The sequence below is a fragment of the Trachypithecus francoisi genome, unplaced genomic scaffold, assembly GCF_009764315.1.
Source record: "Trachypithecus francoisi isolate TF-2019V2 unplaced genomic scaffold, Tfra_2.0 Lachesis_group15, whole genome shotgun sequence".
Lineage (NCBI taxonomy): Eukaryota > Metazoa > Chordata > Mammalia > Primates > Cercopithecidae > Trachypithecus > Trachypithecus francoisi.
The window spans coordinates 65420485-65437802 of NW_022681460.1; the positions used below are offsets into that span (position 1 = coordinate 65420485).

The 17318-nt window shown below is 52.8% G+C and overlaps 1 protein-coding gene across 1 annotated transcript; it reads left to right on the top strand.

The window, feature by feature from the left end:
* Positions 1-846: 846 nt before the first annotated feature.
* LOC117097282 (UL16-binding protein 1-like) lies at positions 847-12132 on the top strand. The gene is given in 6 exon segments (XM_033235090.1): positions 847-977; positions 7038-7253; positions 7256-7300; positions 7515-7790; positions 8451-8582; positions 9810-12132. Coding segments are annotated over 6 exon segments (765 nt in total). The 5' UTR covers positions 847-892; the 3' UTR covers positions 9821-12132.
* The last annotated feature ends 5186 nt before the right edge of the window (positions 12133-17318 follow it).

The following is a 17318-nucleotide window of genomic DNA, read 5'->3' on the forward strand; positions in this document are numbered from 1 at the left end:
GCCAAGGGCCACGGGCTCCCCACCTCCCTCTGGCTTCTGCCCACAGATCTAGATGGTTTCATGACTGAGACGAGGATGCACTCGGGTTGCCCCTTTAAGGATGGCTGCAGTGACCATCCAGGGACTGAGCCGAGGTGCGGATGCAGCCAGGGATTTGAGTGTGGTTGGACCGACAAGGTGTGTGGCAAAGTGAGCCCCAAGCATGCGTAGACCCCCACCCAAGGCTTCTGCTCTCCATGGAAACACAATTGATCACATGATGATTGATCACTGTAGGCCTCCAGGGCTTTCTTTTTTTTTTTTCCGGAAGTCATGAAGGGATATAGAATATACTCAAAGACCTTATGCTTTTAGTGGACAGGCAAACAAGGTCCGCTCCGGACTGGGGAAGCGGCTGCGCCCTGAACGGAGAGGGGCGGGGGCACCGCGACACTGGCGGAGGGAGGGCGGGTGTTGCTGGCGCAGGCGGTGACGGGGAGACACCGCCGCCACTGAGTATTCCTGTGCAAGTTTCTTCACCTTCCTGTGCGTGTTTACATTGTGGTAATGAGAAATGCTGTGTTGAAAAATTAGGTGATGGGGCCATGGAAGGAACCGCGTCCTGGCCCGCTCGGGGCCTGTGCAAGCCGCCACCAAGCCGCGGGGTCGGGTTGGAGGGGAAAGTTTCATCAGCCAGGCGGCTGCCAGATGACAGCGTGACGGGGTGGAGCATCCCTAATAAGGGCAGGCTAGGATCCCGCCCAGTGGATCCCAGCCCGCCCCGGGGCGGGGTGCCGCGAAGAGGGGCGGGGCCGGGCGGCTTTTATAATTAGCAGGCCTGGGAGCTCGGAAGCGATTCGTCAGCCGGACTCCACGTGGACCGCGCCTCCTGCCCCTGCGCTCCAGGTCTGCCATGGCAGTGACTGCCAGCACTGAGTTCCTTCTGTGCCTCTCCTTTCTGCACCTGCTGTTCGGCTGGTCCGGGGCAGGGCGGGCCGGTGAGTTCGGGGATGGAGCCTAAGCGGGGCGGGGGCCAAACCTGGTGGGCTGTGGACTGCAGCGGGTTTCAGAGGAGGAGAGGCTTCTGGAAGGACTGGCGCGATCTCCCCGAACATCGCGGTCTGCCCAAATATCGCGGTCTCCCCGAACATGGCGGTCCCCCCGAACATCCTGGTTCCCCGAACATCTCTGTTTCCCCAAACGTCGCGGTCCCTCCGAACATCGCGGTCCCTCCGACGAACATCACTGTCTCCCCGAACATCGCGATCTCCCCGAATATCGCGAACTCCCCGAACATACCCAGCTGAAGACACTTAGTTCCCCACTGTGGCTCCTTTCCGCCGGGCCGGCTTCCTGCGGCTGATGCTTGCCTGGCAGGCCAGGAAGCTTCTGGAAGGACCGGTGCGATCTCCCCAAACATCGCGGTCTCCCCGAACATTGCCATCTCCCGGACCGTCTCGATCTCCCCGAACATGCCCGGCTAAAGGCACTCAGTTCTCCTCCGCGGCTCCTTTCCGCCGGGTGCCACTCCTGCTGCTGCTGCTTGCTCCGCAGGCGAGGAAGCTTATGGATGCACCCGCGCGATCTCCCCGAACGTCGCGGTCTCCCCGAACATCGCGATCTCCCCGAACGTCGCGATCTCCCGATCATCGCGGTTTCCCCGATAGTCGCGGTCTCCCCGAACATCTCGATCTCCCCTAATGTGCCCTGCTAAAGGCACTCAGTTCCGCACCGCGGCTCCTTTCCGCCGGGTGCCACTCCTGCTGCTGCTGCTTGCTCCGCAGGCGAGGAAGCTTATGGATGCACCCGCGCGATCTCCCCGAACATCCCGGTCTCCCCGAACATCGCTGTGTCCCCTAATATCGCGATCTCCCCGAACATCGCTGTCTCCCGGAACATCGCGATTCCCCGGAACACGCCGTCTCCCCGAACATCGCTGTCTCCCCGAACATCGCTGTCTCCCGGAATATCGCGAGCTCTCCGAACATGCCTGTCTGAAGCCACTCAGTTCCCCTCCGCGGCTCCTTTCCGCCCAGCCCACTTCCTGTGGCTGCTGCTTGCCCCACAGGCCAGGAGGCTTCTGGATGCGCCGGCGCCATCTCCCCGAACATCGCTGTCTCCTCGAACATCGCGGTCCCCCCGAACATCGCGGCCCCCCCAAACATCGCGGCCTCCCCGAACATCGCGATCACCCCGAACATCGAAGTCTTCCCGAACGTTGCAATGCCCCCGAACATCGCTGTCCCCCCGAACATCGCCATCTCCCCGAACAACGCGATCTCCCCGAATATCTCGGTCTCCCCGAACATGCCCGGCTGAAGGCACTCAGTTCCCCTCCGCGGCTCCTTTCCGCGGGGTCCGATTCCTGTGGCTGCTGCTTGCCCCGCAGGCCAGGAACTTTCTGGATGGACCAGCGCAATCTCCCATACATCGCGGTCTCCCCAAAAGTTCCGATCTCCCCGAACATCACTATCTCCCGGAACATGCCCGACTGAAAGCACTAAGTTCCCCTCCGCGGCTCCTTTCCGCCGGGTCGGTTTCCTGAGGCTTCTGTTTGCCCCAGGAAGCTTATGGAAGGACCGGGGCGATCTCCCTCAACATCGCGTTCTATCCGAACATCACGATCCGCCCGAACATCCCGGTCTCCCCGAACATCGCCATCTCCTCGAACAACGCGATTTCCCCAAACATCGCTGTCTCCCCGAACATCCCGGTTCCCCTGCACATCGCGATCTCCCCGAATATCGCTGTCTCCCCGAACATCCCGATTTCCCCGCACATCGCGATCTCCCCGCACATCGCGGTTCTCCCGAACATCCCGGATTCCCCGAACATCGCTGTCCTCCCGAACATCGCGATCCCCCCAAATATGGCGGTCCCCCCGAACATCGCCATCTCCCCGAACAATGCGATCTCCCCGAACATTTCGGTCTCCCCGAAAATCGCGATCTCCCCTAACATTGCCATCTCCCCAAACATCTCGCTCTCCCCGAACATGCCCGGCTGAAGGCACTCAGTTCCCCTCCGCCGCTCCTTTCCGCCGGGTCCGATTGCTGCGGCTGCTGCTTGCCCCGGAGGCCAGGAAGCTTTTGGATGGACTGGCGCGATCTTCCCCAAAGTCGTACTTTCCCCGAACGTCGCGGTTTCCCCGCATCGAACATCGCCGTCTCCCCGAACTTTGCGATCTCCGCGAAAATCGAGTTCCCCTCGAACATCGCCGTCGCCCCGAACATCACCGTCTTCCCGAACTTTCCGATCTCCGCGAAAATCGAGGTCCCTCCGAACATCGCCGTCGCCCCGAACATCGTGGTCTCCCCGAACCTTGCGATCTCCGCGAAAATCGAGGTTGCCCCGAACATCGCGGTCTCCCCAGACATCCCGGTCTCGCGGAACATCGCGGTCTCCCCGAACATCGCTGCCACCCCAGACATCGCAGTCTCCCCGAACATCGCGATCTCTCCGAACATGCCCGGCTGAAGACACTCAGTTCTCCTCCGCGGCTCCTTTCCGCCGGGTCCACTTCCTGTGGCTGCTGCTTGCCCTGTAGGCCAGGAGGCTGCTGGATGGACCAGCGCGATCTCCCCGAACATCGCGGTTCCCCGGAACACCTCAGTCTCCCCTAACATCGCGGTTACCCCTAACATCGCGATATCCGCGAACATCGCGGTCTCCCGGAACATCGCGATCACCCCGAACATCGCGATCGCCTCCAGCATTGCGGCCTCCCGGAACATTGCAATCTGTCCGAAGGTCGCTATCTCCCTGAACATGCCCGGCTGAAGGCGCTCAGTTCCCCTCCGGGGCTCCTTGCCACCGAGTCGGCTTGATGCAGCTGCTGCTAGCCCCGCAGGCCAAGGGGAGCGTCAAAGAAGGCTGAAAAGGAATCCCAGGAGAGTGGAGGGGCCAAAGGGCTCCAGAGGGCAAGGTGGGGCGGGGATCCCTGGTGCAGACCCTCCCTGGTGCAGCCCCGCAGCCCCACTCGCCCTAGGGAAAGAGAAACCAGATCCCCGAACCGTAGCTGGGGTCAGGACAGGGGTGAAGGGGAGTTCCACAGGGAAGCAATCACAGACTCCCCCACCAGCCACAGCCCTGCTCTGCTCTGACCTGCTCTTCACCACACAAACCTTCCAGCACCTCCAGGGCTTCCTGCCCTGGAACTTCCCCCTGAACTTTGCTGCAGACACTCACCTGCACCCAGGGGCTCACCAGACACTTCCTACACCTCCCCTCAGCATTCTCTTTCACCACTCAGGTTGCACCCTTTAACTCTTTGTCTCAGCTCACCGCAGTCACCACACAGGCCTCCCTCACCTCCCCATCCATGAAGGAGCCCTTGGCACCTCCCCCACCAACTAGCACCTTCTCCCCTTTTGCCTGAGGACACACCCCAGCAAACACACCCCACGCTTTCCACAGAACTTAGTGCAGAGGGGTGGGAAGGACCATTTCCCCCAGGATGACTCTGGGAGCGCCCATGAGTAGAGGCACCCACTACTTCCCTTGGGTCCCAGACCACCCTGTTCTTCCTACTGGGGAGATAGGGTTATATAGAACAGTCACTATGCAGACAGGAGTCAGCAAACCCTTTCTAGAAAGGATAGGCTGAAGGCACTTTGGTCCTTGCTGGCCATGGGTACTCTGTGTGTCAAGTCCTGTCCCTTTGTAGAGAAACAGCAGGCAATGGCAACCTGCAAATAAAAGGGAGACCAGATGTGGACACCATCCTAGGTCGCTGACCCCAGGTGAAGGCACATGCTGTGTCCTGGCAATTGCTGCCCCACTCCCCTAGGGTGTCATCTCCAAGTGGTGTAAGCTGAAGAGTCACAGGTGTGTCCGACCCTGCCTGTGGCTTCTGGGTGGTGTGGATGTGATGGGTGTGAGTGGAGGTTCTATGGTTTGGGGTCAATGCCCCCCTCCCTTGCTGCTGGGTGGCATCATCGGTCCCTTGGGGCCATCAGGGACCCTCCCTGAAGCCTCAGGTGTGAGTTGAGGGTGAGGGGTGCACCCATGTGGTGTCCTGGGGACCGGGGCCAACTGCTTATGCAGTTTTTTGGTTCCCTGTGGCCCTGCTCCAGCCCATCTCAGGAGACCCACCTGCGTCTTCTCACTGCCGGGCCTATCTTCCTAATGACCTAAAGGGTGAGGAGCACACCCTGTGATGGGCAGCTCTGAGGCTGTGTGGTCACTGCGCTCCCATAGCTGGAGGCCCATCTCCACCAGGGCCCAGGACCACACCTGGAGCCACTTTTAAGTGAGGGGATTTCATTGCTGTGAGTGGCACAGCCTTGCTTCTGAGCACTAGGGGACCCTGTTGTGATTCTGCAGTTGGCAATTGCCATGAAATTCACATAGCACCTTTTCCAACCACACATGTCTCTGGGATCTTAGGGAGTCCAGGGTCAAATAGCCATAGCCATATTGGTGGGTCCAGCAACACCCCTTATGAGAGTGTGTATGGCTGCATCCCAGCTACAAGAGCAGAGTTGAATAGTGACAGGGGAGGTCATATGACCAGCACAACCTACAATAGTTACTACATTAACTACAAACACTATCCATTCCTGGTACAAATCCAGGAAATGTGAAATTATCATCGAATGAACCCAGCACATCTGTCTAAGCTGGACCTGACACAGGTGTCCGTCTGTTACTTTGCCCTAAATGCACCTCGTGAGTAATAGGGGAGCAAGTAAATGCTTCAGGTCCCTGGGAGAAAGTCAGACCACACACTGTTCACTAGGAGTGACTGGGTATTTGCTGTTTCATGGTGTACACTTACCAAGGTGAATGCACATGTAGCTCCGTGAGGGAGTCTGAAGGAGTCATTGCAGTTGCTGTGGGGTTGAAGGAGCCCACTGTGGCCTCTGGGCTCTCCTTTTAGTAATGGACTCTGGGACTGAGATGTGGCTCAGTTCTCAAAGCTGGGCAAAGGAGCTCAGTTATTTCCTGGGGTGACTCCTTTCAGCCTCCAGGTCATCCATCCTTGCATTTTGTCTTTGTTTGCTGTAATTATTTAACTCTAGCAGTATCCGGGTTGAGTTTCCATTTCTTTTGGATCTTTGACTCCTTTGTTCTATGAGCCATGGGCATACCTTTGTATGGCTGAGGTCCCCAGCTGGCATTGTGACTTCTTTAATTTTTCCATCATTGCACCCTCCTTCCTCCTGACAGTTGACGGCCTCCAATTGAGATCTGTTATTTCAGGATTTTCCATCCCCATTACTACTGGGAGCCCATTTCAGGAACAGCATTTCCTACCCCGACCCCGGCCTTCAGCAACAGGCATCCCTGGGCTTCTTGACAGTCTGCTGCCTTATCCCAGGGCCTTCTTTACATGCTGAGTAAAGAGGAGTCCTCCAGGCATCCCATGAGCCCAGAGGATGGACATCATTCTGGATTTTCATGCTGCAGCCACTCTGGCATGGGCGCTTCTCTGAGCCTTTTGGTTCTTTCCCCTATACCCTGAATTAGAAGTTATGGGTTTTCAACTTCTTGCCCTGTGAACCATCCCTTTCCAAGGTTCCAGGAATTCATGCTTATAGCAGATGGGCGAATTCGCTGGGGCTTTGCCAACATATTAAATCCTGTGACCCGTGACAATAATCACTTTCTTATCTAAACTGAATTCTGCCCTCACCGCCCCTCCTCCCCTCACTGTGCTGGAGCATCCCAGGGCTGCTCCCACACCCTCTCCCGCCTTCTGCAGTCCACATGGACTGCTGCTGAGGGTCCTCCTCATCCAGGCCTTTTCCTGCCACAGCAGGCCTGGCACCTCCATGACAAGGTCATGTGCTCATCGACGTGGGCACAGAGCAGGTGGGACATGTCTGGAGGGGACATGTGGATTCATGGCTGCAGGAAACTTCCCCTCCATGTACTCAAGCAAGGGAGACGCTCTAGTCATTAGCTAGTTTTCATGAGAGTCCTGGATGAGGCACCTCTTACTTTGCCAGCCCAGCTCCTCAGAGGCCTTCACTTGCAGTCACCACAAGGGGGAGGAGGAGATTCACGTTCCACTTCCTCCTACACTAACCCCCTCCTTTGTTTTTCTTCCACAGACACACACTGTCTTTGCTATGACTTCATCATCACGCCTAAGTTCAGACCTGAACCACGATGGTGTGAAGTTCAAGGCCTGGTGGATGAAAGGCCTTTTCTTCACTATGACTGTGTTAACCACAAGGCCAAAGCCTTTGCTTCTCTGGGGAAGAAAGTCAATGTCACAAAAACCTGGGAAAAACAAACTGAAACACTAGGAGACGTGGTGGATTTCCTCAAGGACAACTGCCTGACATTCAAGCGGAGAATTTAATACCCATTGGTAAGTTTAAAATGGCCCAGGGAGCAGACACAGTAGTAACTTAGAGGCATTTATTGGTTTCATGCAAAAAGTAAACCAGAAGTTTGTGTCATCCAAGAGGCTGAGAAGCATGGGCAGGATGCAGCAGAAAGAGCAAGTCCAGGAACCAGGAAAGGAAGCAGGGTGGGGCTCAGGACTTGTCAAGATCAGAGCTGATCTCTTTCCAATGGGGCAGAGCCCCTCATTCTGCAGGCCCGGATGTCTTGTGAGCACGAAGCCCATGGACACGGCAGAGGATCTTGGCAGTTCCTCTTCAATGGACAGACGTTCCTCCTCTTTGACTCAAACAACAGAAAGTGGACAGCACTTCAACCTGGAGCCAACAAGATGAAAGAGAAGTGGGAGAAGAACAGGGATGTGACCATGTTCTTCCAGAAGATTTCAATGGGGGACTGTAAGACATGGCTTGAAGAATTTTTGATGTACTGGGAACAAATGCTGGATCCAACAAGTAAGTGAGAGGGGAAAAAAGGAAGCTGTCTTGAGTTCGTATATTATCAGCCCAGTGTGTGAGTGTGTGTGAGTGCGTGTGTGAGCGTTTGAGTGAGTGTGAACATGACCCCCTCCTGAGAGGCTCCTCCTGGGGTGTGCTGGCGTTCCTGTGCTATCTCATCCTTCTCTGCCTTCTTCCTCCTGACTCCTCTTCCTCCCTGCACTTGCTTCTGCTCCACTCACTGTGCATTTCTCACCAACTTCGAATCTGTGGGTGTCATAGTGTTTCCATATCTTTTTCGTTAGTGTTCCTTTCTCCTAGAATCGCCTTTTCTTTCCTCTCCCCTCGTCTGTTTCTGTAAATCCATCAAAATCATCTCCAATGCCAGGGCCCAAGACCCTCCCCTCCCTGGCCTTGGGGCATTACCTCCTCTTCCGCCAGAGCAGGAGGGTGGGCTGTGTTGTCACCTTGCTTCCCTCAGCAGCCATGTGAGCTCCCTGAGGACAGGGGACACCCCCTCTCCCTTCCTACCCCAGGACCTGTCCCAGAGGTTGCCCCACAGCAAAGGAGGACAAAAGGTCTGCCTTCTAGGATGACCTGGGGTGGCAGGAGCTCAGGAGGCATCCCCTAATATTTAGGGCCTGGACAAGGGTTGTCACTCCTGTGTTTGCATTTCAGAACCACCCTCTCTGGCCCCAGGCACAACCCACCCCAAAGCCATGGCCACCACCCTCATTCCCTGGAGCCTCCTTATCATCCTCCTCTGCTTCATTCTAGCTGGCTGCTGTGGAGAGTTGTTTAGATTGACAGGTACTGGGGGCAATATTGGGAGGGGAGCAAGGGGCAGATGGGTGAGATGGGAGGACGTGGAAGAAGAATTCCCAGAGTCCCAGAGGCCGGGAAGTTCTCATCCTGACATGAGTCAGATGAATGAGAACTGGTGTCGCCTGTTGGCAATGACCTGGGCAGCTCAACCTTGAGTTCTGATGGATTCTCACTGTCAGAGGCCAGAGGCAAAGGGAGGGGCCCATACCAAGGCTCAAGGCCTGTTGAGCTTGAGAGGGTTTCGCTAATTCAGGTCTGTTTCAGACCAGGTTCCTATTCGGGAAGGGTAGTGGTGTGTGGCCTGTAGGCAGCAGGAACTCAAGCGTGGGCAGTCTGCAGAGTAGGAGCGGAGCAGCATGGCTGCTTCACCTAGGATGTCAAGGCAAGGGCATCCCTGGAGGAGGCTAAGAAGAGACTGATCTGGGCAAATCCCAGGATGAGGGGGCTGTGAGGGCCTTGGCCCACCCAATTCCAAAGGCTGCATTCCCAGAGAAAGCAGCTCGGGTCCCAGCAGTTAAGGTGGAAGGTGAACAGTGGAGCATGTGTGGACTGAGGTTCAAGAAAAGGCCAGGCCCCTTGGACCCATGGGATTCCTGGCCGGGTCCTGGGGCGATGCCCCTGTCATTCTGCCTCCTTCACACTCCAGATCCTGAGCCAGCTGATGGCCCTACCTGGAGCAGAGTGGACTCAGACCGGGAGGCTGAGCTGCTGCTGGAGTTCCATGCTCACCACTGAACTTGGTCAGGAATGAATGGGGCGGGGCAGGGGCAGTCCCATTCAGAGCTATGGGTGCAGCTCCCAGGGTGAGGAGAGGCTGAGAGCAAAGGGGAAAGAAGGAGGTTTGCCTGGAAGGCCACCCAAGGCCAGGGAACATAGATACAAAGACCTCTCTTTGGACAGACCTCCCCCTGGTCCTCTAGACCCTTCTATGAGAAGGGGGAGCAAGCCCTCAATGAGGGTGCAGACTCCTCATTACCAGCCTCAGTTCTGAGCCCCCATGTGCTGTAACAGGACCTGGGCTGGCTCTGTGGTGTGGTGAAGGAGGGTGGAGGTTGGGACAGGCTGCAGTGCCAAGGGTAGCGTTGGAGGGAAAAACATGTTCTTTACTTGGCGGAAAGGTTCTGAAATGGGGAGGGCCTGGGAGGGATCACCCAGGAGAACAGACCCAGGTTTTTCTCAGCCACTTAAACCAACGCTTCATCTTTTCTGAAGGTGGAAGATGATATCAAGAAACCTCTGTTAGCCTCGTCTGGTTCCTGCTCTCCCTTCAGTGAGGCTGCCTGTCTACTCACCACTGTGCCTTTCTGGAAAGCAGGAGTTCAAGCCTTAGCAAGCCCACCGGCCCCCAGCACATGATGAGGACATTGTAGACTCAACTTCTCATGCCAGTCATTATCTTTGCTGATGATCCTAACAGCCATTTTTCTTAACATCTTCTGCCACTTTCTCTCGGTGGTAATGGATGGAATTCCTGCACAAGTTTTAACTGAACAAGAAATCCCAGCAAAAGGCATTTTCTTTTTACTTCTTTGTGGAAAAGCAGACACTTCTCTGAAGCATGACCTTATTCTTCCAAACAGTATTGCTAGTAAAATATCATGCTAGACTTTAGACCTCAGGGATCCTTTCCATGCACTGACCAAAAATTGTGATAATCCTTTTTATTTTTATGGCTTTTTACAGTTTCTCATTCTGTCAACCATATTGGAGTGAAGTGGTGGCATACGCATCACTCACTGTAATCTCCATCTCCTGGGCTCAAGTGATCCTCTAGACTCAGCCTCTAGAATAGACTACAGGCGCATGCCACCAGGCCCGGCAAATTGTTTTATTTTTAGGTAGAGATAGAGTCTTCCTATGTTGCCCAGGATACTCTTCAAATCTTGGTCTCAAGCAATCCTCCCATCTTGGCCTCCCAATGCTCTGGGATTACAGACATGAACCACAGTGCCTGTTGTAGAAATTTTTTAATTATTTAATATGAAAATATTACATTCATTATTATTTTATTTAGTAAATAAAATAACAGAGAGCCCAGAAATAAACCTGCACACTTAACTGCCATCTAATCTTCAACAGAGATGAGCAATGTGGGAAAGATTCCCTATTAGAAAATTAGTGCTGGGATATCTGGCCAGCTATATGCAGAAGAATGAAACTGAGCCCCTAGCTCTCCCCATATATGTTAAATAACTCAACATGGATGAAAGATTTAATGTAAGTACTAAAACTGTAAAAATCCTGGAACATAACCTGCGAAATACCAATGCAGACATAGCGCCTGGCAAAGATTTCATGAAGAAGACACTAAAAACAATTGGAACAACAACAAAAATGGACAAATGGGACCTCATTAAACTAAAGAAATCTGCACAGAAAAAGCAACTAGCAACACACTAAACAGACAGCCTGTAGAATGGGGGAAACTATTTGCAAAGTATGCATCTGACAAAGGTCCAATATCCGGAATCTATAAGGAACTTAAACAATTGAACAAGCAAGAAGAAAAAAACCCAATTAAAATTGGGCAAAGACATGAATACACTTTTCAAAAGAAGACCTACAATTGATCAACAAGCATAAAAAATGCTCAATATCACTAATCATCAGATAAGTGCAAATCACAACTGCAATGAGTTACCGTCTCTAACCAGTCACAAAGTCGGAGATGTTGGTGAGGCTGCAGAGAAAAGGAAACAGACACCGTTGGTGGGAAAGCAAACGTGTTCAGCCACTATGGAAAGCAGTTTGGAGATTCCTCCAAGAACTTAAAATAGAACTACCATTCTACCCAGCGATCCTACTACTCGGGATATATCCACAGGAAAAGAATTCATTTTATCAAAAAGACAACTGCACCAATATGTTCATTGCAGTGCTGTTCTCACTAGCAAGGACACAGAATCACAATCTAAGTGCCCAGGAACAGTGAATTGAATGAAAACAAATGTGGTACATAGACACCATGGAAATCTATGCAGCCACAAAACACAGCAAAATCATGTCCTTTTCAGCAACATGGATGGAATAGGAGGCCATTATCCTAAGCAACCTAATGCAAGAACAGAAAACCACATACTGCATGTTCCCATTTGAAAGTGGCAGCTAAACATTGAATTCACATGAACCACAGATGCTGGAAATCACCAGACCAGGGAGAAAGGAGGATCACCTGGGCTGAAAAATCACCTGTTAGGTATCATGCTTACTGTTTAGGCGATGGGATCATTGGGACACCAAGCTTCAGCCTCCCAGAATCTACCCATGTAAAAAATCTGTATATGTACCTTTTATTATATAGGTTGAAATTAAAGATGAATAAATAAAATGACACAAGGCCAAAAACAAATGGGGTTAACTGACCAAAGTAAGAGAACTCTGCACTATGAACCAAAACCCAGCTCAAAAAGAAACTCTAGTCATTGAAAATAATCATAAGTTGTCTGATGATAATTGTATAAAAATTTGTATGATGATAATTGTATAATAATTATGTAAGTGCCAAAACCATAAAATTAAACACTCCATAATGGAATTACAGATGATTTCCATCTTGTTCTTTATACCCTTACTTTTTTTTCCATTTTCAAGTGACATTTTTGTTTATCCTCAGGAAATCCTTGCTGTCAGCCTTCTCCTTCTGCACCCACCACCTCCTTTTCCACTGTCATCCTCAGCCCTTCCTCTGGTCTGGGACTGTGGCTTCCTTGGCACTGAAGGTCCAAGAGCTACATTCAGCGTCGGGAGAGAGGATAATGCAGGGCCGGTTGTGTAGGTGCTCTCAGCATTGCAGAGGAACCTAACAGCTCGAGCCCTCTATTGCAGACAGCTGCGTTTCTCCATCAGGTTAGCTACAACAAAGCCAGCCTTGCCCTTTTCCTCGTTGTTTTTTTCTAATCCTACCGAACTCATACTTGAAAATTTATATTCTTCCTCCTAACATTTCTTTCCATTTCTTGTTTGCACAATATATCCTGATTTATTATGCCCAGAAAACACTGGACTCACCATGTCAGTGATAGCTGCAAGATCACAGTCTCCACTTGCTGGAAGGGCACATGGGGTTTGAAGCCCTTCAAAAGCCCCAGCCCCAGAGAACTCTATTTGGCCTGTCTGGGACTCACTGGAAAAGCCCCATTCACTGGGCTTGTCATTGTTTGACCCGCTGAGGTCTCTTTCTAGGGAAAAGCCAGATCCTCAGAACACTGGCTAAAAGCAGTAATTGCAACTGTACAACCCCACCGTTTGCATGTGGGGCAAACAAGAGGCTAGTGGGGGAAATTGAGAGAAATATTTGGGGAATGAGATGTGCATAGAGGCTGGCACATGCCCAGGAAGCACCTGAGAAGGCCACATCTCTGACCTTTGGCTGACCTGGAGGTTCTGTTCAGGCAGGAAGTGGAGCTGCAGTGGTGACATCAACTGCCTGCCTGAGTGCGGCAGGGGCAGGAGTGCACCACACACACAAAGCTCTCCACACTGGTCAGAGAGTCGCTGGCTCAAGGCATTGATGCAAACCTCTGTCCAAGCTCACCTAACTGAGCAGAGACTTCAGGGTCCACCTGTGACAGGGAATACTGATGTTATAAGATCCATCCAGAAAGTCACTAAACAAGCAGCAGCAACACACCTTGAAGAGAGGGGACATCTGATTTCCAGAGCTGTCACATTGTATTCTTGTAAACATTCAGTTTCATCTCAAAAAAACACAAGAGATACAAAGAAGCAGGGAAGGATCCCCAGATACAAACAAGGAACCAGTCCCTGGAACTGTCCCCAAGGAAGCCCAGCCATTGGCCTTAGTGAGTACTCAGTGTCACTCCGAGGCAATGGCAGTCAAGGGGAGACTGTGCGGAGGAGACTGTTCAGCTTCCTCACTTCCATGGAGACAGGACTCAGCAGAGGTGGTGCTAGAGACTGAATGTCTATGTCCCCCCAAACATAGTGCCTAATGTGTACTAGGAGAGGGAGGATTTGATCAGTTATTATGTTATGAGAGAAAAGCCCTCAAGAATGGGGCTGGATGGCCAGGCATGGTGGCTCATGCCTGTAATCCCAGCACTTTGTGAAGCTGAAGTGGGTGAACCACTTGAGGTCAGGAGTTCGAGACCAGCCTGGCCAACATGGTGAAACCCCATTTCTGCTAAAAGTACAAGTATTAGCTGTGCATAGTGGCAGGTGCCTGTAATCCTACCTACTCAGGAGGCTGAGACAGGGGAATTGCTTGAACCCGGGAGACAGAGGTTGAAGTGAGCCAAGACCGTGCCACTGTACTCCAGCCTGGGCAATGAGTGAAACTTCGTCAAGAAAAGAAGTAAGGAAGGAAGGAGGGAAGGAACGAAGGAAGGAAGGTAGGAAGGAAAGAGAAGGGAAGGAAGGAAGGAAGAAAGAAGGAACGAAGGAAGAAAAAAGGAAAAGAAAGGAAGGGAAAGAAAGAAAAAGAAAAGAAAACATGAAAGTAAATCTTTGTGACTTGGGGTTTGGCTCAGGCTGCTAAAGTAGTATATACCAAGGCAATATTGACAAAAGAAAAATAGTTCAATTTGACTTCTTCCACAGGTGAAACTTCTTTGCTTCAAAAAGAATGCCATTTAGAAAGTGAAAGGACAACTTACAGCATGGAGAAAATATGTGCAAATTATATACCTGGTAAGGGACTGGTATCCCGAATATATAAAGCACTCTTACAACTCAATATTGTAAGGAGAAATAATGCAATATAAATACGCAGAAAGGTTTTGAGTGAACATTTCTCCAGAGAAGTATACATTGGTCACTAAGCCCATGAAAAGAGGCTCAACATCTGTAGCCATTAGGGAAAGGCAAATCACAGCCACAAGAAGATGCCACCTCACACCTAGTAGGATGGCTGTCATCATAATCACAGTGAGGACATGGAGAGACAGGATCCTTCACCCCTGCCAGAGGCAGAGCGCAGGGAGCTGGAGTCGGGGTGGAGTGTTGGTGAGAGTATGTCCTGGGGGGCTGTGATGGTGAATATTAGCTGGCCAGTGGATTGGATTAGGGGGTGCCTAGGTGGCTGGTAATGTATTCTTTCTGGGTGTGTCTGTCAGGGTGTTGCAAGAGGAGAATGACATTTGAGTTAGGGGACTGGGAGATGTACCACACCGTGGGCTGCCAGCTGGGCTAGAAGAGAGCAGACAGGAGAGGGTGGGGTGACCCTGTGGGCGGAGCTCTCTGGCTTCTCTCTGTCTTCTCTGGGGGTTCTTGCATCCTTCCTCCTTGGACATCAGACTGCAGGTTCTTTTGCCTTAGGGCTCTGGGACTTGCACTAGCAGTTTCCCACTTCCAGGGGCTCTGGGAGCTTTGGCGGGGCTGAAGCCTGCCCTATGGACTTCCCCAGTTTTGAGGCTTTCAGACTTGGACTGGCCTTTACTGGTTTCCCTCTTCCCCAGCTTGCAGACGGTCTACCATTGGACTTCACCTTGAAATCCCATGTGCCAATTCTCCCTAATAAACTCATGTATATATATACATATATGTATATATCTGTGTCCTGTTGGTGCAGTCACTCTGGAGAACCCTGAGTAACCCGGGGGTGGGGGTTGTCCCTGTGTCACTCTCTTCCCATTTTTGGGGCGGGGGTTTCTCCTTGTTCTCCTGCCACCTGCTGCTTCTTCCCCTTTTCCCATTTTCTCTCTGAACCTATCTTTTCCACACATCCCGGGCTTTTCTCAGCCTCAGGACGTCCATCCTGGAAGGGGCCTCAGCCCAGCGGAGTAACCAGGAGCCCTGGACCACAGGCGACGGGGTCGGGGAGGGGACAAAAAGAAGCTTCTGGGCAGATCCGTGGACCCAAAGTACAGGGGGAAGTTCAAGGGCAGGGAGCCCTGGAAATGCTGGAGGGTTTGTGTGGTGGAGGGCCGGTGAGAACAGAGCATCTCTGTCTGGGATGTCTGTGCTGGCGTTTCCGCGAGATCCCCACCCTCACCTCTGGTCATGCATGTGTCCTGGTAGTTCAGGCTATTTCCGCCCCAGGGCGCTGTGGAGGTGCCGGCCTCACCAGAGAGACCCTCTGTGCCCTCTGGCGCCCTCCAATCCTCTCGTCCCTCCCATCCTCCTGCTATTATAGGAGATAAGAAAGAAATCATTAGGTAGATAGGGTAAAAAGGGTCCCAGGCAAAAATTTTCCTTCTATCAAAAAGCAGCTCAGAAAGTGCTCCTTTTCTAACCTCAAGCAGTTCACAGAATCACTTGTCTTCTAACAAAGAGTATCCTAGAAGATCAGTAAGGAACCAGGGCACAGAACTACCCCCTGCGAGGGCGCCGCCCACCAGCAGCCTCAAGCAGTCAGGCAGGGGATCCGCGCTGGAGCCTCGCTGTGGGAGCCCCAAGGACCCCAGCTGTAAAGTCACATCTCCGCAGCAGCCCCGTGTTAAAATCCTCCGCGCCCCCTGCACCAGGCTGTAGGAGGAAACCATCAGCTGTCTCTGATTTCCCATTTCCTCAAGCCCGGAGACAAACATTGTCCCCTACCGCGGTGGGTGGAGTCCTCACACGTCTTCCAAAGGCGGTTCCGCCCCGCGGGTACCCGCCAGGCGCCGAGTACCTTCCGGTGGGACATCTGTGGCAGCCGGGCGCCACCTGCGGGGCATCACTCAGGCAGGACCCGGCCCAAGCTCGAGTGATGCAGGCGCCACCGGAGGAGCGCTCAGAACCCGGAGGGACTAGGCGGGGCGCTGAAACCACCCGCAACGAACTTTGACGAAAGCCTTTTGCAATCCGCAAATGCCTTTAGTATCCTCCCTGAGGCGAGCAAGAGACAAAAATGACTTTAGAGCGACCCCGACCCTATTTTACCACCCACAGACGCACAAAAACGAACACAGCAAAAGTACAAAACCCAATCCCTGCTCTTTATGAAACAGGCATTTAAGAACATAAAGAAGCAGCGCTCACGGGGGAGGAAATATTTGCAAAACAATGAAGTGAAATGATCTCCTGGGAAAGGTGGGAAGCAGGAGAAAGCCTGAGTGAAACGTCAGGGAGTTTCTCCGCCCTTCGGCTCCACCCGGGAGACCAAAGCCCTGGACCGCTCAGCGGGAGGCTCAGACGTTTCCCCCGCGCGGTGAACAGCAGTGTGCTCTGCATGCCGTCGCCAAGTCCCGGTCCCAGAGGCGATGGCTGAGGGCCCCACGTTCCTTCATTGCATCCTGGCTCTGCTTCAGCTGCGGGATTGTCCCTGGACCGCGCGGGTCGGTGAGTTCCAGTAATGGGTCGGAGAAAGAGGAGAGGGCATCGCGGAGGACGGATCTTTGTGACCGCGCCGCGCCTTTCTCAATTCCCCAGGCAGGGCTCCTTATGCCTCTGTCGCGTCCCTGGGGTTGATTCTCCCTGCCTGAGAAAACAGAGTGGTATAAGCGAGGCCAGAAACTAAGCGCAGTAAAACAGCTCGTTGTCTGGGATAAATGCCAAAATTCTTGGTCTGGCGGCCAAGGAAATCAAGGATCGGGACGAACACCCACGGAGTGAGATAGGAGCAGGAGTTTAATAGGCGAAAGGAAAAAACAGCTCTCTGTCACAGAGAGGCCCATGTGGCCGGAACAGCCGGTTAGAACCAGATGTACCACCTGCATAGGGCAGTCACTAGCAGTCCCCACCCCATTCTTAATCGTGCAGGCAGGCTCTTTGTGCCGCTCTGCGCTACTTACCTGCCTGTGATAAAAGGGGATGGTGAGTTTATGTGCCTGTTCCCAGGCA